Source organism: Myxocyprinus asiaticus, chromosome 31 (assembly GCF_019703515.2).
Source record: "Myxocyprinus asiaticus isolate MX2 ecotype Aquarium Trade chromosome 31, UBuf_Myxa_2, whole genome shotgun sequence".
In the NCBI taxonomy this organism is placed as follows: Eukaryota; Metazoa; Chordata; class Actinopteri; order Cypriniformes; family Catostomidae; genus Myxocyprinus; species Myxocyprinus asiaticus.
In genome coordinates, this window is record NC_059374.1 from 15,108,283 (window position 1) to 15,133,432 (window position 25,150).

General features: G+C 37.9%; 1 protein-coding gene across 3 annotated transcripts in view; it reads left to right on the forward strand.

The window, feature by feature from the left end:
• prkd2 (protein kinase D2) overlaps positions 1 to 25,150 on the forward strand; it is a 66,527-nt gene that overhangs the window by 38,942 nt on the left and 2,435 nt on the right. For all 3 annotated transcript variants that reach the window (XM_051665081.1, XM_051665082.1, XM_051665083.1), the window contains 8 exons: positions 912 to 1,218; positions 5,597 to 5,649; positions 5,734 to 5,806; positions 6,338 to 6,444; positions 6,705 to 6,866; positions 21,788 to 21,886; positions 22,422 to 22,689; positions 24,098 to 24,183. In XM_051665081.1, coding sequence (XP_051521041.1) covers positions 912 to 1,218; positions 5,597 to 5,649; positions 5,734 to 5,806; positions 6,338 to 6,444; positions 6,705 to 6,866; positions 21,788 to 21,886; positions 22,422 to 22,689; positions 24,098 to 24,183 — 1,155 coding nt within the window. The remainder of the gene's footprint in view (positions 1 to 911; positions 1,219 to 5,596; positions 5,650 to 5,733; positions 5,807 to 6,337; positions 6,445 to 6,704; positions 6,867 to 21,787; positions 21,887 to 22,421; positions 22,690 to 24,097; positions 24,184 to 25,150) is intronic.

Sequence of the window (25,150 nt, forward strand, 5' to 3'; positions counted from 1 at the left end):
GCTATGTCACGAAAAAGGTTACACTTAAAATGCTCAAGTCTCCGAGCAAATAAGTCAGGCATATGTGGTAATGTTTGAAAGCTTAGAATCTGAACTTTTCAGAGATTACCATCACTTCTGCATTTAAATTAAACAAAATAACAAAATAAGGGCCGAAAACATCAAATATCAAATGAAAGCTCAACTTTACAGTTATATATTTTTTTGCCAAAATATACAGTCCAGCAGGAAAAGCATGCTAAACAAATCTTCGGAAATATATGGTGATAAAATATACGAATTGCAAAGGGGAGGACCTCAGCTTTCTAATGACACATATATTGAGCTTCTAGTCCACTCAGAGGCCAATATATTCGATGAAGCAATGGGGGTGGTGCATGAACTAAAAATTAGACTGAATGTCTATGGACAAGCACATCTGGGAGGGCTTAAATTAGTCAACAGTATGTCTAAAAGTTGAGCTTTTAAATTTGCAGGGTGTGAAAAATTGCAGGGGGTCAGCCCAAAAATGCCCCAGAGTTTAAAGATCTTTCCACTGTAGTGGATGCCATGTATCAAGGGGGTAAATACCATTCATCACTGTTTACAGACATTGTGGGCTAAATTGCAATATCTGTGGAATTGCCACATCACACATTTATATTGTGCATTCACGGAGAAAGTGAATCATGAATAGTCTTGGCTCATGAAATAATGCATTATGAATGGTTTTCAAAAGCTATTAAGCCATTAAGGTGACTTCGCATGTAGATTTATTTGGTTTCATGTATAATTTCAGATAATTATCTTGGCTCAAATCAAATTTAATTCAACTCCTGCTGTGAAATTAACCTCTGCTCACCTTTGCACATTGTCTGAATTATTGAGAATCTAATTTGCCCCTTCATTATTCTCTGTTCCCTCCTCCACAGGAGATTCCTCTCTCTGAAATCCTGGGGTTATGCCCGGCGGGTGACTTCTCTCTCGTACCTGCTGGTACAAGCCCCCACTGCTTTGAGATTGTCACGGGCAGCATGATCTACTTTGTTGGCGAAGACCCCAACCCCTCCATTTTATCCAGTATATCTGGTCTTCCTTTCTCTTTCACGCCCAGCAGCGTTGCGCCAAATAGCGGATTGGGGCGTGAGTTCGCCAAAGGCTGGGAGACTGCTATCCGTGAAGCCCTCATGCCAGTCATCTTCAAAGACAATCCTCCAGCAGAAGGACACACCCCTCATCGTAAGTCAAACTTTTGCTGTAAAAAAGGTGACACAAATACACATTCGTACAGTATGCACAATAGGGGTAAAATCATGATATGAAACTACAACCCCAATACCGAAAAAGTTGGGACAGTATGAAAAATGTTAAGAAAAACAATAAGGAGTGATTTGTAAATTATATTCACCCTTTGCTATATTGAAAGCACTACAACTACACATTATATAATGTTTTACCTTGTGAATTTCATTGTTGTTTTGAAAATGTACAGTAATTTAAAATTAGATGATTGCAACACACTCCAAAAAAATTGGGACAATTTAGTGTTTACCACCATTTCTAATAACACTTATTAAGCATTTAGGCACTGAAGACACAAGTTTGTTAAGTTTAAAAAGTGGAATTTTCCCTTCACTCATCCATTATGCAGGTCTTCAGCTGCACAATTGTATGGGGTCTTTGTTGCCGTATTGTGCGCTTCATAATGCACCACACATTCTCAATTGGAGATGGTCAGGGCTGCAGGCAGGCCAGTCTAGCACCCGCACTCTTTGCTTATTCGGCCATTATGTGGTTTAAAGTTGTCCTGCTGAAAATTCCAGGACGTCCTTGGAAAAGACAGTGCTGGATGGCAGTATATGCTGCTCCAAAATTTTTACATATCTGTCTGCATTAATGGTGCCCTCACAGATGTGCAAGTTACCCATGCCATGGGCACTGACATACCCCTGGCCCATACAGACACTGGCTTTTGGACCTGATGCTGATAACAGCTTGGATGGTCCATTTCCTCTTTGGCCCGGAGAACACGATGGCTGTGTTTTCCAAAAACTATTTTAAATGTGGACTTGGATGTATTTGATGTTGGGCTTCTGCTTTGCATAGTAAAGTCTTAACTTGCATCTGTGGATGCAGCGGTAAATGGTATTGACTAACAAAGGTTTACTAAAGGAATCCCAAGCCCATGTTCATGATATCCATTACAGATGAATTATGTTTAAGGCAGTGATGTCTGAGGGATCAGAGATCACGCGCATTCAGAAGTGGTTTTCATCTTGCCCTTTACGCACTGAGATTTGACCAGATTCCATGAATCTTTTAACTATATTGTGCACTGTAGAGGGTGAAATGCCCAAATCCTTCCAATTTGTCTTTGGTGAACAATGTTCTCAGTGTGCTGGATTATTTGCTGAAGCATCTGTTGTCAAATTGACAAGTCTTGAATGATCCTTGCTCTTGAAGGACTAGGCTGTTTTTGGAGGCTCCTTATATACTATGACACGATTGCCTCACCTGTTTAACATCTCCTGTTTCACATTGCCTTGTTATTTTAATTCATTAAATTGTTATTAGTCTTTTTTTTTTTCTCCCCATTTTCTCCCCAATTTGGAATGCCTAATTCCCAATGCGCTCTAAATCCTCATGGTGGTGTAGTGACTCACCTCAAACTGGGTGGCGGAGGATGAATCTCTGTTGCCTCCATGTCTGAGACCGTCAATCCGCGCATCTTATCACGTGGCTTGTTGAGTGCGTTACTGTGGAGACATAGCACGTGTGGAGGCTTCACGCTATTCTCCACAGCATCCAGGCACAACTCACCACGCGCCCCGCCGAGAGCAAACCACATTATAGCGACCACGAAGAGGTTACCCCATGTGATTCTACCCTCCCTAGCAGCGGCAGGCCATGCATTAAAAGTCTAGGCCTTCAGTGTGATTAAGAAACACAGTTTCACAATGAATAAGACACCCTATGCCTTTGGGCATCATACATTATGTTGCAGCTAACTAATAATACCAATTGACATTTTAAAAACACGTCCACGCACGAAAGCCAGAACTTGAAATGACACTTAATGTTCAAGCAAGCCTAATTTTAACTGCAGCATGACTGTTTTATGAAATGAACGTCTCCCGAACAGACATTCAAAAATCATAATTTTTCATATGAATCTACCAAGGAGGTTTATAATACCAGGAAAAATCTATCTAATAAAGTTTGCAATTTAAATGTTGCTTGCAATAAATTTCGTTTCGTTAGTCAGTGTACACGGTTATGCTGTGTTACATTCAAGTTGGATGTGGGATATTCCTATTTGATATATCCGACCATAAATGCATTCCATTCCCCGATATTCAGAGGATGACGTTTAAGGAAACAAAACTGCAACGCTCCCGTTAGTTTAGCAGGTGTTTGACTCTCATTAGAGATGTCTCCTAGCAACTCAACTGATAAACAATGCTGCAGCACTAGCATTTGTGCTTCAGGTGTACAATTATCAAAAGAGATTATAATTGACCATGTTTTATACACCTGTTTCTGCAGGTGTTTGTTAAGCAAGCTTTAATATCATGTAATGTGGAAACGAACTCATTTATCGTGTGACATCATGCACCTGCAACTCAGCGAAATTAGAGTTGAGAATTTCTGCACGAGCCTACAAGCTGTAATTCTGACTTCAAGATGCATCCATTGCACTTTTCCTAGTAAGAAGTTGTAAAATCCGACCTTCCGAGTTGAATGGAAAGCAGCACTACTTTTCAAAACTTGATCTGACACTGAATGCTCAAGCAGCCTAATTTACACTTAGAAAACTCCTGATGTTGCTACTGCAAAAAGCACTTACCAATTAACATGAAGTGAAAATCAGTCCTCCTTTCCTGTTTATTAAATTAAGCAATCACACGGTCATGCAGGACATCTCGTATTTTTAAATCCATAAGGATCTCTTTCTCAATGGCTATAGCGGCAGTAATGACAGTCGACTCGTCAGCAAGATTTCGCGCTCGCTTTAAATTACATCACTTAAAGCGTGATTGCGTCTCTGAAGGCCAGCTAGAAGGCCTCAACCAGGACATATCCTAAAGATCACACCCACCAAGAACAAATAAATCAATCTGATTGGCTGATGAATCTGACAATCTGACTTTAGATGCCTATTCACTTACACAGTTGAAGGATTCTGTGGAAATTCTGAAGGCCTGAGGGGGGTGGAGCTCAGACTCACACGCTCCTTCGGGCTTCGGGCATGTGATTTGTGAAACAGTTGTCACACTTTGCTTGTAAGCATCAAGGAATAAATTCTGACTGGATAAACTTCTTGTTTTTCTCTATTTGTAGATTAATTAAGAGGAAAGCGATTAAAAATACATAAGCAAAAAAGGTGATTGATAATGAAAGGATGAAAAATATTTATTTATTTGGCATGTTAGGCCAGCAAAGCCTTCTTTGCTGGCCCTGAGAATTTGCCACTGCTCCCTAGCAACTGGGCCAATTTGGTTGCTTAGGAGACCTGGCTGGAGTCACTCAACACACCCTGGATTCAAACTCGCGACTCCAGGGGTGGTAGTCAGCGTCTTTACTCGCCGAGCTACCCAGGCCCCCAAACTGTTATTAGTCTTAAATTGCCCCTGTCTCAACTTTTTTGGAGTGTGTTGCAATCATCTGATTTGAAATTACTGTACATAAAAAATAAAAAATAAATAATAAAAAAAAATTCACAAGGTAAAACATATAATGTGTAGTTGTAGTGTTTTCAATTTAGCAAAGGGTGAATATAATTTACAATTCACTACTTTTTGTTTTTATTAGCATTTTTCATACTGTCACAACTATTTTGGAATTGGGGTTGCAATCCAATTAATTCAGATTTTGTGTAGAATTTAGTAATGTGTACACTACCAGTCAAAACTTTGGGGACTCGTTCTTTTTACTACCATTTTCCACATTTTAGAATAATAGTAAAGTCACAGAAACTATGAAATAACAGATGGAGGTATATAGGAATTATACAGTGACCAGAAAATTACTACTTCAAAGTTGCTAACCTTTGCCTTAATTACAGCTTTATACACTCTCGACATACTCTCAGCCAACTTCATGAGTTGCATTACTGTATATAAGATGCTTTTTAAACAGTACTGAAAAGTGCCAAGCACTTTTCTTTTACAAACTGATTCTAATGAACATGTCAAGAAAATGTCCTTGTCATATTTAACCTCAAATCAATTCAAAAATATATGAAATTATATTTTGCATAAAGTAAATAAAGCCTACAATTAGGACTATTAAGACTATTTTCAGGACACTTAAGCACATTTTAAAGGTTTCTTTTGATTTTGGAGTAAAATAGGACCAAGCCATTTTCATGACAGGTTTCAAGAGAACCACCCTACTATCCATCTTTGAACTCATTCAAATATAATATAAATTCTTAAAACGCATGTAGGCACAATATAAATTTGTATATCTTTAGGCGAAAAAGTTTTAAAGAGCTTGAGAAACATACATCAAGTCAACTGTATCCATACTTTTGATAGGTATTGTAAATGTAAGTGTCATACTGCAATTATCAAGTGAGGCTAATGAGGTAATTATTGATCTGTTAATTTTTTAGGGCAGGCATCCGTAAACATCTCTGTGTCTAACAGCCAGATTCAGGAGAATGTGGTGAGTGGGTGAACTTGACCTTTAAAACTAGATTACATTATACAGTGATAATGAAGATGACAATGATGATGATGTACCCAACAGGACATTGGGATGGTGTACCAGATCTTTGCTGATGAGGTTCTGGGCTCTGGACAGTTTGGTGTGGTGTATGGAGGTATGTCAATTTAAAAATGATTGAAAACTAGATTTTTACTTTTTGAGCAGTGTTTGCCCATGCAAACCCCTTAGGGCATTGATGTGTGGATGCTAAGATGTGCTGGGTGGTTGCTAGGTCAATTCTATGCAGTTGCTAGGGTGTTCTGGATGGTTGCTGGGTGGTTGCTTACTGGCCCAAGTCAAAAAAGCCCACCCCCAAATCTTTATGATATCCTGGTCCCTATACGACAAACATCCCTCTTTAAATACAGGTCTATTGGATATTTTAACCTGTTTATTGTCTGCAAAGTTAAAATAAGTCAGAAAAGCAGTATTTCATGTATGTAGCATAAAATGAATTTTTAGCAAAAAAGAGTTACTAGCTGGCAAAGTATAATTTAGGGTTAGAGATTTGTTCAAGTATTAGCATTCGTAGTTGCCTTAGCAACACCACTAATGATATGCAATAAAGGATATTATACATCTAAAAATTCAGGCCTAAATATACTTCTCCATATTCCAATCTCTATAACTTCCCTAACCCACACAGGAAAACACAGGAAAACTGGCCGTGATGTAGCCGTGAAGGTGATCGATAAGCTCCGATTCCCCACCAAACAGGAGAGCCAGCTGAGGAATGAAGTGGCTATACTGCAGGTAAGCAGTAGGGGGTGATAGAGAATCAGTGTTCTCACCACACATAGAACTGTGGTTGCTGTTGAATACTGAGTAGTTTGTCTTACTGACTAAATGATGATGAACTCACTTAACACAAATGAACATGCTGCGTGTCCACTCTCCATTAAGATACCTAATATGAGGTCATGAATGCAAATAAGTGATAACATTGTGACTCACTGGGCTGTGCTACTTTGTCTCTTGTTTACATGGCCTGTCCTACTCTTTATCTCTCTCAGAGCTTGCGAAACTTGGGTATAGTGAATCTGGAGTGTATGTTTGAGACGCCAGAGAAGGTCTTTGTGGTAATGGAGAAACTTCATGGTGACATGCTAGAGATGATCCTGTCTAGTGAGAAAGGACGACTTCCTGAGAGATTCACCAAGTTCCTCATCACACAGGTCAGCACTGGTGTTTGTTTATAGGGTCAGTCCTACAATTCAGTGACTTTTGGGCTTTGAAGCTTTTGAAAAATGAAACATACTTTTATAGGTATCTTTATGTATCATCATTAAAGGGAAATGTTAAAGATTTTATAAATCATACAGGTCAAGCAAACGGACTTACCATACGTGTCCTCTGGCACGTTTTGAGCGGAGCTGAGTGAGTGTTTTCAATTCATTCCTATGGGGGTCAAGCACCACACTCTCGAGGTGGATTGTGGGATTGACAGCGGTATGGAGAAAGTGTTGAGGGCGGTTGAGATAGTTAAAAAACCTCACCCACATCTGGAGTTTCCCGGCCTCTTTTGGAGTTTCTGCCCTCGTTTGGAGATCTCCACAAGTAGGTATAGCTGCAGGCTGGAGAGCTCCAAATGGGGGTGGAATCTCCAAAAGGGGGTGGGGTACCACATAAGGGGGAAGGGTTACTCCAAATGTGGGTTGTGCCAACTACAAAAGGGGGTGTCACTACCACTCACGGTTAGGGTTAGGGAAAGAATTAGGTTAGGGGCTTGCTATACCATTACTGGCTTTTTGGAGCTCTGCCTGCAGCTGTGTACTTCTCAATCACCGGGCTGCAGCAAGGAAGTGCCACCCCTTTGGAGTGGGCCCAAACCCTGTCTGGTCTAACCCTGCCCCCTTCTGGAATTTCCCCACCCTCTTTTGGAGTTTCTGCCTCCGTTTGGAGATCTCCAGGCTTGCTGCTTGGCTACTGCTTGGAAATGCTCTACGTTATGCAGATAAGAAAGGAAGAATATGCAGGAAACGTCTGTTATAAGAACTTCAAAATCTGCCTTTAATGCTGAAGTTTCTGCTGGATTCAGTGTTTTTAACACATCATTGTTTAATTCAGACTTCAAACAGACCTCAAATGAAGACTGCATGCATTAATTGTGGCAATACTGTGGTTGAGTAGGCAAAACTGTAATAAATCAACACCGTTTATATACTTTGGGAATTCGAAATGAAGCTGGCATCTTTCCAACTGTAATCGCACATATACAGTATAAGAGGATATTATTGCTCGTATTGATTTTATTTCTGTTAACATAGATAAATTGAAATGGTAAAACTGCATTAATTTTCCCTATATCTTTTCTGAACAGGGTGAACTTTTTATGCTTGACCACATATGACTAAATTCACAAAATGAAAAACATAAATAAAACAGAAGAGTTACAAACTTCAAACAACTCAAGCATTATTTAGCTGAATGGCTGATGTCCACCTCCAAAATGCGATGTCATTTCATAACATAGATCCTTAAAGGTCAAAGTATCATTACATAATGGGGTGGACAATCAAATTGAGGTACACGCAAAAAACCTACAATATCAGTGTTAAAATGTATTTTTCTTAAAGCATTGGCATGTTTTTTTCTTGTTTTAAGTATAAATTCAGCTAAATTTAAGGAGGCTTATGATTAAAGAAATAAATATTTCCCAATGGGGTAACTACATTGGATTTAGAATTTGTTTTAAAAATATAGCTGCAAGCAGCAATTACCGGGGCAAAGCACATGAAGCACATGTGTGGAAGTGTCAATGGACATCAGTGATTATGAATTTAAGAAAAGCAGCATAAAAACATAGGGATAATTGTTCACATTTATAGACAATTAATTATAACTTTTGACCAATAGGTGGAGCTGTCACAGTGTGGTCATAATGACACACACAAAGTTTCATGAAAATACAACAAATTGTTGCAGAAATACAGCCTCAAATGCTTTTTTGGCGAATTGCCAACAATTTCGTTGGTGCGCTATTTGAGAACAGTTTCATCTATCGAAAAGCTTTTGATAATTTTTTTTGTTGCGAGTGTCCCTAGATGATACACAACAAATTTAGTGCGAATCGTCATATGACCTAGGAGGAGCTCTAAAAGTAGGTTTCAAATAAATCAAAATTGCCATTTGTCAACCATCGTAAATTTGGTATCAGTGCATTCAGCATGACCAAAGAAATCTAAAGAGACCATAATAATTTTATAATCATAATTTTAAGCCAAACTATTCAAAAGTTATAAGCGAAAATAGCCATTTTTCATATCTCCTGACCACTAGTTGGCACTGTTGGGAAACGCTGCAGGTACCATCAGGGCATGCTTGTGATGACATGTAGTACGTTTTGTGTCAATTTGTTAATGCATTGCGTAGTTATAGCCTCACGTCTTATGGAGTGGTGGTGGCATAGTGGACTAAAGCACTGAACTGGTAAGCAAAAGGTTGTTGCTTCAATCCCCACAGCCACCACCATTGTGTCCTTTAGCAAGGCACTTAACTCCAGGTTGCTCCAGGGGGATTGTCCCTGTAATAAGGGCACTGTAAGTCGCTTTGGATAAAAGCATCTGCCAAATGCATAAATGTAATGTACGTCCATTTTGCCGTGCTAGCGGACAAATTCATTGAGGTGTTATTCGTGAATGGTGTGGTCTATCCTCTATCAGTGTGCCAAATTTCATAACTTCCCTATGTACGGTTCTATGGGGGAATGCAGACTCAAGAGCAGAAGAACAAGAAGAAGAGGAAAAAATGAATACAATTTAAAGAATAATGAAAATTCAAAATAGTGGATAAGGAGTATGGCCGACCACTAGGTGGCACAGTAGGGAAACACTGCAGGTAGCCTCAGGTCATAGTTGTGATGACACGTATTAAGTTTCGTGTCAGTATGCTAAAGTGTTGTGGAGTAATAGCATCACGTCCATTTTTGCATGCTCGCGGTCAAATTCTTTGAAGCGTTATTCACAAACGGTGTGGTCTATCAAAAAGCTTTTGATAACATTTTAGTTATTTGTGTGCAGTGTAAGTCATGGTTTAAAATTATTAAACTAAGTAAGGTTTAAGGACCGGTGTCTAAACAAAGATTTTGTATGAACTGTAAGATTAATGACTAATGTCTATGAAGTCCATCCTGGATTAACTGCAGAAGTTCACATGGATGCATTGTCCTTTGTTAGTTGGCTGATGAAGGCTTTTGTTGGCAATTAATTGATAGTCTATGTATTCCATTTCACGAGTGTAGTCCATCAATAAACAAAGGTAATGCAGGCAGAGATCAGTGAGGTGCATCGCAGTTCAACCGGCAAGTCATTTCAGTGAGGTTCAGTGGGGTCCATCCTAAGTCCAAGGTTCAGGCAGTGACATATGAAGTATCCGATGTCTTACAGTTTGAGTTGGCATCAGTTCATCCTCTGAAGTCAATCGTAAAAGACTGAAGTGATGTCTGGCTAGCACCGCCTGTAGTTTGTCGTCATCACTCAGCGACACAGCGTGGAGTCCGACACATATTAACAGGATTAACAGGAGAATTTTGTGATCGTAATGGACGTGACGGAATATAGCGTGGTAGAAGGTCACTTAAGTACTGTGGAGCTTGACCATTCAAAGCTTTGTATGTAGTTAACAGAATTTTAAAATTAATACGAAATTTAACAGGTTGCCAATGTATTGACGATAAAATTGGGCTAATATGATCATATTTCTTGGTTCTAGTCAGCACCTGAGGCAGCTGCATTTTGAACCAATTGAAGTTTATTTATTGAACTTGCAGTACATCCTCCCAGTAATGCATTACAATAATCTAGTCTTAAGGTCATGAACGCATGAATTAGTTTTTCAGTATCAGCAACAGAGAGCATGTGTCGTAACTTAGCAATATTTTTGAGGTGGAAGAATGCTGTTCTACAAACATTGGAAATGTGATTTTCAAAGGACAGATTGGAATCAAATATAACACCTAAGTTCTTCGCTGTTGAAGACAACATAACATTACATCCATCGAGAGTCAAATTATATTTTAGTGGCTGATTTTTAGAGGTTTTTGGTCTAATAATTAGTACCTCTGTTTTGTCAGAATTGAGTTGAAGGACATTTCTGGCCATCCAATCCTTGATTTCATTGATACACTCTGCTAATTTGGAGAATTGTGAAATTTCATCGGGTTTAGAAGAAATATAAAGTTGGGTATCATTGGCATAACAGTGGAAACTTATTTCATGATTCCTGAAAATATAATAATAATAATAATAATAATAATAAAACCTTATTTTCTATAGCACCTTTAAAAGTTGCATCTCAAAGTGCTTTACAAAAGAAAAAGAAAATACATTGAAATACAAAAAAGAAAAAGAAAACATGCAATCAGAACAATTTAAAAAGAATACAATAATAATCACAGAAAAGCAACCCTAAAAAAGTGAGTTTTAAGAGAAGATTTAAAAATACTAAAAGATTCAGCATGTCTAACCTCAGAGGGAAGAGAGTTCCACAGTTTTGGAGCAAAAGAAGAGAAGGCCCTGTCACCCACAGAACGTAGACGAGTAGGAGGAACAGATAAAAAACCAGATTCGGAGGAGCGGAGATCACGCATTGGAGTGTAGGGTATTAAAAGTTCAGACAAGTATTGAGGGGCCAAACCATGCAAAGCCTTGTAGGTAAGCATGAGAATTTTAAAGTCTACACGAAACTTGACAGGGAGCCAGTGCAAGGACTCCAAGATAGGAGTGATGTGATCACTTGTCCTGGTCCTAGTCAAGATTCTAGCAGCAGAGTTTTGCACATACTGCAACTTATTTAAGGTAGATTTAGAGACCCCAACAAGTAAAGCACTGCAATAATCAATACGAGAAAATACAAAAGTATTGATCAGTTTTTCAGCCACCGAGAAAGATAACATGGGGCGCAGTCTTGCAATGTTTCTGAGATGGAAGAATGATGTTTTAACAGTATTCTTGACATGAGGATCAAATGTTAAATTTGCATCAAATATCACCCCCAATTTTTTTTTTATTTTGTTTGAAACTCCAGAGCAGAGTCATCCATATTTAAGGTTAAAGAACCAGCTTTATGAAGCTGGTGGGGTGAACCAATGAGCATAACCTCAGTCTTGTCACTGCTGAGACAAAGAAAATTTAAAGACATCCATTTTTTTAATCTCAGTAATACACTGTGCATGAAAGGCGATAGCCACACAATCACCAGGTTTGAATGGATGTAAATCTTGGTGTCATTTGCGTAAAAATGATAATTAAGACCAAGAGATCTTAAGAGTTGACCAAGGGGAAACATGTAAATGCTAAAAAGTAAGGGGCCCAAAATCGATCCCTGAGGAACACCACATTTAACCAAACCATCTTTCGACCTACATCCACCCTCATGGAAACAAACTGCCGACGATCTGATAGATAAGACTTGAACCAGTTTAATACAGTATCAGTAACACCAAAAACTGTCTCAAGACGAGTCTGTAAAAGAGAATGATCTACAGTGTCAAAAGCGGCACTGAGATCAAGAAGGATCAGAGTTGAAAGACAGCCAGAGTCCGAAGCTATTAACAAGTCATTTGTGACCTTAACTAATGCCATTTCAGTGCTGTGGAGTTTACAGTGAGATGAGTGTATAATTGAGAAGCCACAATTCATTCTAAATTTTTTGCAAGGAAGGTAAGATTAGAAATGGGACGAAAGTTGTTAAGATTGTCCAAGTCCATGTTAGTCTTTTTAGGTACAGGGGTTACAGCAGCAGTTGAATGCTCCTGGCACAACACCAGTGCACAGGGAGTCATTTATTATACTCAAGACAACAGGACACAAAGAGGCGAAACATGATTTAAACAAACAAGTTGGAATAGGATCAACTATGGAAGTGGTAGCTTTTATTTGTGATACCTCATTACCAAGAGAAACCAGGTCAAGTGAGGAGAAATTTGAGAAAGATGTGCCAGAGAAATAAGAAATACTAAGTGGAGAAGCAGATGAGGCAGGAGTATAAAGAATGCATTTATGAGCATTGTCAATTTTTGTGCTGATAAAATCAAGAAATCAATTACAAAGGTGAGTTGAAGCAGGCACAATAGAGGAACTATTACATTTGAGCAATTTGTTAATGGTATGAAACAGTTGTCTGGGATTTCTTTGATTATTGACAATTATCTGAGAAAAATAATGGGACCTGGCGGATACAATTTCTGCCTTATATTCATGCAAGTGGTCTTTCCAAGCCTGGTGATGTACGTTCAGGCCAGAGAGACGCCACCTTCACTCCATTTTGCGACAAGCTGCCTTCATAGAGCGAAGATCATCATTATACCAGGGAGCAGAATGTACAAATGAGACAGACCGTGATTTCATAGGAGCAAATGAGTCCAAGCCAGACAAGAGAACAGTATTAAACATAGAAATTTTGTCCTCCAGAGGGTCAGATGGAGAAAAACAACTTAAAGAAGAGTCAATAAAGTCAGTGAAATCAGAGAGATCAATGGATTTCCATTTGCGATAATTTATAATGCGAGAAGAGGAAATGTTAGTGTGTGGGAGTTCCATATTAAAAAAGATAGCCAAATGGTCAGACAGCCCTAAATCAGCAGTGGAATACTGAGACACAAATGATCCATTTGCAATCACAAGGTCTAATGTGTGATCTTTATTATGTGTAGCACAGTCCACAAGCTGGTTCAAATCAAAGCACAAAAAGTCCTTTGTCATTACAGAGTCTTTTGTGTCAACGTGGATGTTAAAGTCCCCCAGAATAAGAGTTCTCTCAAACTTGAGACACAACATAGACAGTAGATCTGCAAACTCTGATAAAAAAAATCTACATTTGTCTTAGGAGGCCTGTAGACTGTAGCTATGGTAGTAGTGAAGGGTACAGGGACACTCAGAACGAGACATTCAATATAATTAAACTGGGGAATAGCCACAGGACTTATGTTGTATTGTTTATTATGCAGCACAATGATACCACCCCCTCTGCCAGAGGGTCGCGGGAGATCAAGCAACCCGTAGCCTGTAGGAGTAAGTTCATTAAACAAAAGTCCATCAGACTGTTTGTGCCAAGTTTCAGTTAAGCACACAGAGGCAAGTTTTTCTTCTGTGATAATATATGATAAAATCACAGCCTTGTTGTTCACAGAGCATGCATTAAAAAGCACAGATTTCACCAGACGCGAGGGCACAGAGGATAACGGAGAAAAATCAGCGTGTTTAAGCGCTGACAGGTTGTTAAAATCAACACCAGTGCACAGCAGTCTATGAGCTTTACGCTGAAATATAGGAACAAGGATGGCATCAGATGATGAGTGTATAGAACTGCGCCTTGAAGAGCGATGTATATAGCGCTTAGGTCTCAGTATTCCAACATTTCGGCAAAGTTCATAGGAGTTATTCGCCAAATAAAAGTTCCTATTTAAGTTCAGCAATTTGCAAACGGTGTACCTTAAAGCCATGGAAAGGGAATCCATGGCAACAGCAACCACGGGGTAGTGTAAGTCCTGGGCAAGGCGACTGGAGGGTTGATTCCTGCAGATAACACTCAAAGATAAAAACAGCAGTCCGAAGGATAAAACTCGATTCTGCATTGCAATAGGGTAAGTGACAAGAGGGGACTTCAAAAGTTCCAAAATCCCACAACCACTCAAAATAAATAAAAAAACATCTAAAAACAATGAAAAACGGGAGAGAGGAGCGGCAGCCAGACGTGCCAGCGTTCCATTTCAACCTGCTGGCCGCATGCACAAGCTGTCTAATATCTCCCAGGGGAAGCATATATAAGGAGAAAAGCAGAGGCCCTAAAACTGACCTGTGGCACTCCATGCTTTTGTTTGATTTGACAATTCCTCGTTTACACATACAAAGTGGTAGCGGTCTGATAAATATGACATGAACCATGCTAATGCAAGTCCACTAATGCCAACATAATTCTCCAGCCTATTCAAGAGAATGTTGTGATCTGAAAGCACTAGAAGTGAAATGCAGCTGTGATCAGATGATAAGAGCAAGTCATTTGTAACTCTGATAAATGCAGTCTCTGTTCTGTGATGGGGCCTACATCCTGACTGAATTTGTTCATATATCCCATTTCTCTGTAGAAATGAACATAGTTGGGAGGACACTACCTTTTCTAATATTTTCGACATAAATTGGAGATTTGAAATCAGTCTATAAATAGCCGATTCGCCAGGATCAAGATGTGGCTTCTTAATAAATGGTTTGATAACTGCCATTTTAAAGTTTCTTGGGACATGTCCTAAGGATAGCGAGGAATTAATAATATTAAGAAGAGGTTCTGAGATTACAAGAAATACCTCTTTTAAATGCTTAGTTGGTATTGGATCTAACATACATGTTGTGGCTTTTGATTTTTTTTTTAATAAGTTTTGTTAGCTCTTCATGAACTATGACAGCAAAGGATTGAAGTTGCTCGTGAGGAAAATTATGAGACACTGTTTTCTGAGGTGCTGTGACAGTTGATTGCATAATTCCAATTTTATTTTTGATGATTTCAATTTTTTCAGTTAAGAAATTCATGAAGTCATTACTGTTGTGCTGCGACAGAATGTCTGGTTCAGTCGAGGCTTTATTCATAACCAATTTAGCCACAGTACTAAATAAACACCTAGGATTGTTGTGGTTATTTTCTATGAGTTTGCTCAAATATGCTGACCTGGAAGCTTTTAGTGCCTGTCTGTAGCTACAGACACTATCCTTCCAAGCACTGCAAAATACCTCTAATTTTGTATTCTTCCACTTGCGTTCCATTTTTTGAGCTGCTTTCTTGAGATCATGAGTGTGATCATTGTACCATGGTGCAGGGCTTTTTTCTTTAATTTTCTTTAATCGAAGTGGGGCGACACTATCAAGAGTGCCAGAGAAGACTATTTATATTTTCTGTTATTACTTCAAGTTGTTCTAGACATTTTGGCTTACTGAGTATGTGAAACAATTGTGGAAGATTATTAGTAAAGCTATCTTTAGTGGTCGAAAGAATAGTTCTACCTGAACAATAGCGTGGTGTAGATTGAGTGACATTAGCTGATCGCAGCAAACAAGAGACGAGGTAATGATCTGAGATGTCATCGCTCTGCGGTAGAATTTCTATAGTATAAACATCAACTCCATATAACAGAATTAAATCTAGCGTATGATTATGGCAATGAGTTGGTCCTGTCACATTTTGTCTGACTCCAAGAGAGTTGAGAATATTGCTAAATGCTAATCCCAGATGTGTCAGTTTCATTATTTATGTGAATGTTTAAGTCACCAACAATTAAAGCTCTATCTACAGAACATTTGCAAATTCACCAAGGAAATCAGAATACGGCCCAGGTGATCTATATAATTTAGCAATGGCAAAATATATTTATATCTGATGGTGTCACATTAAGCATTATTACTCTGATTAACACCAAAAACTTCACAGTAAATTGTAGCAACTCATCCTCCTCGACCCTTTAGACCAAGCTTATGTTTGTAACAATAACCTGGGGGAGTAGATTAATTTAAACTAATATATTCTTCTGGTTTAAGCCAGGTTTCAGTCAAACAGAGCACATCCAAACAATTATCTGTAATAATTTCATTTACAATTAGTTATTTTGTTGAAAGAGATCTAATGTTTAGTAGCCCTACCTTTATATGATGTTTATCTTCAATTTTCAAGTTTGACCTTAATAAAAAAAATTCTAAATGATTTAGTGAGGGGTTTGTGTTTAGTAGTTTGGAGAACAGACACAGTCTCTATATGATATCTAGGTGATACAGTGTCTATGTGTTGTAGTTTATTTGACCTGTGTGATGTCTCAAGGCAGCTAGCAGATGTTTGGATTAACCAGTTTGTCTGCTTCCTGACATGGGCCCCAGTTAGTCAAAAATGATCACTGTTAAGACTATGAGCCAAATTACTACACCCTTCCCTGGGGCGATGGAGTCTGTCTCTCTTTAGAAGGTCAGGTCTACCCCAAAATCTCTTCCAATTGCCTATAAATCCTATGCTATTCTCCGGACACCACTCAGCCATCCAGCCATTCGTCACACTAATCTACTATAAACCTTGTCACCATGACGAGCAGGGAGGGGGCCAGAGCATATTACAGTGTCTGACATTGTTTTTGCAAGTTCACACACCTCTTTAACATTATCTTTAGTGATCTACGACTGGTGAAGCTGGACATCGTTAGTGCCGACATGAATAACAATTTTAGAAAATCTACATTTAGCATTAACCAGCACTTGTAGATTTTATCTGATGTCAGATGCCTGAGCCCCTGAAATCTCTATTTCCATATTCCTTACAATAGAATCACCTGTTACTAAGGTTCTTTCAACATGATTCTCAGTGGGTGCATCACTGAGTGGGGTGAATCGATTGGAAACCCTAACAGGAACGGGAGAGTGGTGTCACTTTGCTGAGCAAGTATGCCGCAGAGACATCACCCAAACACCCTGCTGTGGGGGCTCTCCAGCCGGAGTAAAAGTGTGTGTTGCTCGCTGTACTAACCGCATCTGAAACAGTATCTACAGGCTTCTCTTTCTCACTGACCTCCACTAGTGTTCGGATGCGTATCTCTTACTCATTAATCTTCTCCGTCAGCCTGACTATTTCCATACATTTATCACATGTGAATCCCACACTGCTGATGGTAGAAGCTATAGTAAACATGTGGCATGCAATGCAGGAAGAAATAACATGAGGGGGTGCCATGACTTACCGCAATTGTCTGTTGTTGTTGTTGTTGTTGTTGTTATGGTTGTTCTTCAGTGGCGAGGGTTTGAGATCTATGTTGTTCGATGTGGTTCCTGATCAGCAGATGTTTAAGATTGATGCAAAAATCTGTGTAAAACACAGAGTATAAAACGAATGCACACAGTAGTTACATGCGAGATGTAACAAGCGGAAAAAAAGAAAAGAAAAAAGAGAGAAACGGTTGCGCGTCGTAAAATACATAGTTGAAACATGAAAAATGAAGCACGTGGTAAAATGGCAAAGGATAAAATGATGAACGTTTAAGAATAAGCAATGCTAAGCAGGCTAGCAAGCTACAAACAGACTCGTGCAGCATGCCGGCAGTCATTTCGTTTCATCGCTAGATGATACTTGACAAATTTTGAGCGAACTGGACGATCTGTCCAGGACGAGTTAGAAAAAGTAGGTTTTTCATAATATTCAAAATGGTGGAAAATTTAGGGGGCCGAGAAAAATTAGCCAGACGTTCAGCATGTCAACAAATTTTGATTCTAGGCCTTAAAGTTATGAGCATAAACATAAGTGCAAATTTGAACAGTTAGTGGCGCTAGAGGGTATGAGTTAGAGACCCATTGTTCTCTATCAGTGTGCCAAATTTCATAACTTTCCTATGTACGGTTCTATGGGCTGCCATAGACTTCAAGACAGAAAAATAATAATAATAAGAAGAAGAAAACTAATGGATACAATAGGTCAGTGTTTCCCAATCACTGTGCCGCGGCACACTAGTGTGCCATGAAAGATTGTCAGGTGTGCCGTGGAAAATTATCAAATTCCAGAAAATAAATAAATGCATGAATTTTTTTTTTTTTTATAATTTCAGGGATCCAAACTCCTCACCTTTCGGAGAAATTCGCCATTTTGAAACCATAATCAGTTGCTTTTGTGAGTTTGAAGAGCAATGATTAATGTGCAGAAGTGACTGATATTTATACACATTAAGGGTCTTTCACATGACACTGAAGTCTATGAAGTGACGCCACTTTACACCAAAGTGTTTTTCACACACACGTTTTTGCTTCACCAATAATGTCTTTAAGAGTACTAAGCAACAAGAAATATTTAAAAACTGACATTGAATGTCTCATAAATTCTTTTAATTAAATACTACCTTATCATTTACGAATATCAGAGACCCCAGTTATTGAACTCATTTAAATTCACCAAGAAAACGTTTAGACCTAAACACAAACGAGTCCTTTTATTACTTTCTGCTATCAACGCAACTGCAAGCTTTTTCTCTCTCTTCCAAATACATGTTTTCAGTGTTTACTGTGCACACCTCCCGCTTTTTTATGTGGGGGGCAATGCGGCGCTTGACGCTGGTGTTGAACGGAAATGTGCTTTACAATGACGAAAGAACATTATTTAAACTCAAAATTATTATTATTTGTCTATTATTGTGGTCTTTTCTGATAAAAGCCATGCTCAGCAGTTTAAATAGGCTACTGTAGGAAAATGATACCGTAGATCTGCTTTGTGTTTATAGTTCTTATACTGAAGTCAGTAGATTTGTAGCCATGCAAGTTTTAATAAAGGAGAAGGTAAGGACATTACTGAAACTCACTATTATTAGACTATTATTGTTGTTTTTTTGGATGAAAAATAATACTCAGACTGAAGGAAGACTATAGATCTGCTTTGTTCTTTTAATACTTAAACACTATAAAGTATCTTGGTAGATTTCAGTCATGAACGACTCAAAATGATTCACTGACTCACTCATAGCACATAAGACACTCATTTGTCGCCATCTAGTGACATTTCCAGAAGGGGTCACTGTACTAATCAGTTAATAAAATTGAACAAATTTGTGAAACAGAAGCAAGCCTCACCAAAATACTCTTTATTTTGCAGCTAATTCTGCACAATTTTAAACTTGAATAAACTTGAATCACTAAAATAGCTGGAATTGGTGCTTTTAGCTTATTCTTTAAAAAAAATATCCCCAGAAAAAATGTTCGTGGACCAGTGATTGTCTTACCTTTTTCACCCCTCATGAGTTTGCATCCCTGTAATTTGTTGTGGCATTGCAAGAACAAATCTACAAATTAGAAAAGTTTTTTCATTACCCATTTAGCGCTCTTGCCACCTGTGACCTCACACTGCATAGCCTACTTATGTGTTTTTTTTTCTTTGCATAGCCGAATTTCAAACATTACAAGTAAACACGCTACTAAGACGGACAGAAAACATGGACAAGTTCTTGAAAAGGAAAAATATTGACGATGGTTAGCCTGTGTGGGATAGTGGTGTGCCGTAGAATTTTTTAGTCGTAAAAAGTGTGCCGTGGCAGAAAAAAGGTTGGGAACACTGCAATAGGTGCCTACGCATCTTTGGTGCTTGGCCCCTAATTCAGTTATTATGTTACCAAATTTTTCTTCTCAAATTGATCTAGTTTCAAGTACGTTGAAATATATTTACTGAAAATAATGCCAAAAAATTTGTGCATTGCAAGTGGGATTTATTTTATAGAAATATAGCACAATCACTTTTCAACCATTATCAGAAAGCGTTTGATAGATACAGTGTACACAATTAAGACAAAAAGTATTTGGACCCTTTTTCATAAATCATCTTGGCAGATGATTGCATATGCCACTTGTTTTGATACATTGTATCTAATACATTAAGTGTGACCTAAGTGTCCAAATACTTTTGGGTCCACTATATACATGTACAACCCCAATTCCAAAAAAGATGGGACAGTATGAAAAATGCTAATAAAACAAAAAGTAGAGATTTGTAAATTATATTCACCCTTTGCTAAATTGAAAACACTACAACTACACATTATATGATGTTTTACCTTGTGAATAAATTTTTTTATTTTTTATGTACAGTAATTTCAAATCAGATGATTGCAACACGCTCCAAAAAAGTTGAGACGGGCAATTTAAGACTAATAACAATTTGACAAGTTAAAATAACAAGGTGATTTGAAACAGGAGATGTTAAACAGGTGAGGCAATCGTGTCATTGTATATAAGGAGCCTCCAAAAACAGCCTAGTCCTTCAAGAGCAAGGATCATTTCAGACTTGTCAATTTGCCAACAGATGCTTCAGCAAATAATCCAGCACTTTGAGAACAATGTTCCCCAAATACAAACTGGAAGGATATTGGGCATTTCACCCTCTACAGTGCACAATATATTTAAAAGATTCAAGTAATATGGTCAAATGTCGGTGCGTAAATGGCAAGACGAAAACCACTTCTGAATGCACGTGAACATGGCCTTGGGATAATTTAGTGAACCTTTGTTAGTCAACATCATTCGCTGCTGCAGTTAATACTTTACTATGCAAAGAGAAGCCATACATCAATACTGTCCAGAAGTGCTGCCGACTTCTCTGGGCTCGGTCTCATCTTAGATGGAAAGTAGAACAGTGGAACCGTGTTTTTTGGTCCGATGAGTCCACATTTCAAATCGTTTTTGAAAACACAGCCATCATGTTCTCCGGGCCAAAGAGGAAATGGACCATCCAAGCTGTAATCAGCATCAGGTCCAGAAGTCAGTGTCTGTATGGGCCAGGGGTATGTCAGTGCCCATGGCATGGGTAACTCGCACTTCTGTGAGGGCACCATTAATGCAGACAGATATGTAAAAATTTTGGAGCAGCATATACTGCCATCCAGCACCGTCTTTTCCTGGAATGTCCTGGCATTTTCAACAGGGCAACTTCAAACCACATACTGACCGAATAAGCAGAGAGTGCGGGTGCTAGATTGGCCTGACAGCAGTCCTGGCCATCTCCAATTGAGATTGTGTGAAGCGCACAATATGGCAACAAAGACCACATACAATTGTGCAGCTGAAGACTTGGATAATGGATGAATGGGGGAAAATTCAACTTTTTAAACTTAACAAACTTGTGTCTTCAGTGCCTAAATGCTTACTAAGTGTTTTTAGATGAAATGGTGGTGTTTCACAGTGGTAAACCCTTGACTGTCCCAACTTTTATGGAGTGTGTTGCAATCATCTGATTTGAAATTATTGTACATTTTCACAATGAAATTCACAAAGTAAAACATCATATAATCTGTAGTTGTAGTACTTTCAATTTAGCAAAGGGTGAATATAATTTACAAATCACTCCCTTTTGTTTTTATTAGCATTTTTCATACTGTCCCAACTTTTTTTGGACTGGGGTTGTATATTATGTGTGCTCACTGTGACAGTGTCACTGTGTGCAGATGTTTGTTCATGTGTCATTTCATGGATTCAGTTCTTTTGTGGTTTTCAGTTCTGGAAACAGTTTTTTGGAAACAAAATGTAACTTCGAAGAGTTTGAAAGAATGTTTCTTAGAATGTGACCACATTCTGTTACACAAATACCCTCCCCTTCACTCTGCCTCCAGATTTTGGCTGCTCTGAGACACCTTCACTTCAAAAACATTGTGCACTGTGACCTCAAACCTGAGAATGTGCTGTTGGCATCAGCGGATCCTTTTCCACAGGTGATCACAAGATAATTCACAAAGCACAATCTATTTAAAGGGATAGTTCACCCAAAAATGTCAAATTTTTTAAATTCTGTCATCGTTTACCTGCACTCATCCCCATGTTGTTCCAAACCCATCAAACATTCTTTCTTCCAAGGAACACAAAAGAAGATGTTAGGCAGAATGTTAACCATTGACTTTCATTGTATGGAAAAAGATGCAATGTAAGTGAATGGTGACTGATGTTATCGTTCTGCCTTACATCTCTGTTTGTGTTCCACGGAAGAGAGAAAATCATATGGGATCAAAATGAGGGTAAGTAAATTATTACTATTTTTCATTGTCGGGTGAAGTATCCCTCTTTGCATGTCAGCATCCATAAAGTAATAATGCAGTTGATACTTTGGAGTCAAATTAAGCAAATACATTTCACAAGGCCATACAAGTTTATACCTCTCTTTTTCACTCTTTTTTTTTTTTTCTCTTGTGTCTTAACACTTCTTTCCACCCACATACTTCATACTCACTTTAACCACACGTATGCACATAGGTCAAGCTTTGCGACTTTGGCTTTGCTCGCATCATCGGGGAAAAGTCTTTCCGCCGCTCTGTTGTGGGCACGCCAGCTTACTTGGCCCCCGAAGTCCTCCTGAACCAGGGTTACAATCGTTCTTTGGACATGTGGTCCGTCGGTGTTATCATGTATGTAAGTCTGAGCGGAACCTTCCCTTTCAACGAGGACGAAGACATCAACGATCAGATCCACAATGCTGCCTTCATGTACCCACCCAACCCCTGGAAACAGATCTCTCCTGAAGGTAACTCAGAAATAATGTGCATCTTCTTCATCCCTGTGAACAGATTTTCATCAACAATACCAAAGATATCAGATACAAATGGGGTAAATTACAGACAATTTAGTGAATTTTTAAGGGAGTTGTTCACCCAAAATGAAAATTATGTCATAAAATATGTTAAAATAATGTAGTTCCAAACTCATTTGACTTTCTATCTTAAATGTAACACAGAAGGAGATGTTTTAATGAATATCCCGGTCTGTCTTGTCAGTACAATGGCAGTTAATGGTGACTCACTTTAAAGCATTACAAAGGACCCAAAAGTATCAAAAATTTTGTCCATGCGACTCGTGGGTCATTTTTAAGTCTTCTGAAAACATGCAATTCTTGATGTACGTTTCACATTCAAGTTCTCATGTGAACGTGTGTGCCACTGTGAATGAGCATCTCTAATAAACTCATTAACATGCAAGGGACATCAATATTTTCACTGAAAAATTACAATTCTGGTTGTGTCTCACCAAAACCTGAAACATTGTTGCAGCATTAGTATTTAAATGGAAAGTTCTCTCATCATGTACTCACCCTCATGCCATTCTAGATGTGTACCACTTTCTTTCTTCTGCTGAACACAAAACTTTTTAGAAGAATATTTCAGCTCTGTAAGTCCATTCAATGCAAGTGAATGGTGGCCAGAACTTTAAAGGTCCAAAAAGCATATAAAGGCAGCATAAAAGTAATCCATAATACTCCAGTGGTTAAATCCATATCTTCAGAAGTGATACGATAGGTGTGGGTGAGAAACAGATCAATATTTAAGTCCCTTTTTTTACTATAAATCTCCACTTTCACTTTCACATTATTCTTTTGTTTTTGTCAATTCGCATACTTTGTGGGAGGAGAATATATGGTAAAAAAAAAAAGGACTTAAATATTTATCTGTTTCTCACCCACACCTATCATATCACTTCTGAATATACGGATTTCACTACTGGAGTCATATAGATTAATTTTATGCTGCCTTTATATGCTTTTTGGACCTTCAAAGTTCTAACCGCCATTCACTTGCATTGAAAGGACCTTCAGAGCTGAGATATTCTTCAAAAAATCTTTGGTTTTGTTTAGCAGAAGAAAGAAAGTCATACACATCTGGAATGGCATGAGGGTGAGTAAATGATAAGAGAATTTTCATTTTTGGGTGAACTATCCCTTTAAATTTAAAAAGTCAATGCTATATTTCATGAGCTGCAATAAGCACACACTTTGTGTGGCTATTTCAGGCCATTAGTTCATTATAACAGAAGAAATTTGATGCATTAAAAGCAGGCGGATCGTCGAGTAACTCCACCCGCCTTTGATTTTCTGTCCACTGCTACAAATACTTCCGATCAATGCAAATTTAGTTTGTGATCTCTCTGTTTCTCCATAGCTATCGACCTCATCAATAACCTACTCCAAGTGAAGATGAGAAAACGCTACAGTGTGGACAAGAGTCTCAGCCACACCTATTTGCAGGTAATGCCAAACATAGACCACAAATTGGGTGCAAAATAGGTCTTAAACTCTTTGACAATGTGAAGTAAATTTTTTGTTCATTTTCAACAAAGTGCTAGTAAAAGCTGCTTAAGAGTGGAGCTTAACCTTCAGAAAACATTGTACATCCACATCGGATGGCCAAATGATATATTATATGTGCTTTTGTATTTATTTTAAATGAGGTTTGCAATGTTTGCAAATGTCTGAATTGTGTGATTTCATTTCTTTTATTGCAATAAACATTAAACTTTAATAAATATATTATGAAATCACAAGTAAAAGCATCTAATAAAATAAATAATATTAATAATAATAATAATAATAATAATTATTATTATTATCATTATTATAAAAATATATAATAAAAAGTAATAAAATAAAATAAATTACCAGAATGGTGTAATGTTATAATTACTTTTTTATGTTTAAATGAGGTTGGCAATTTTTTCAACACTGTTACCAAAATTTGGGGCATGTTTGAATTTAGTGATTTTATTATTATCTTGCAAAAACATTAAATAAACATTAAACTGAAAAAAACAAACAAAAAAAAAAAATTATGAAATCACAGGTAAAAGCATCTAATAAAATAAAATAATATAAAAAACATCACCAGAATGGTGTAATGTTATAAGTGCTGTTTTATTTTAGATTTATTTTAAATTAGGTTTGCAATTTTTTGCAAATGTCTGAATTGTGTTATTTTATTACTTTCTTGCAACATTACATAAATATTCAACTTAAATAGACATATGATGAAATCAAAGGGAAAAGCATAAAATCAAATTAAATTATTCACCAGAATGGTGTAATGTTATAAGTCCTGTTTTATGTTTAATTGAGGTTGGCAATTTTTTCATCCATGTTACCAAAATATGGGGCATGTCTGAATTTAGTGATTTTATTTCTCTCTTGAAAAAACATTAAATCTAATAATAATAATAAA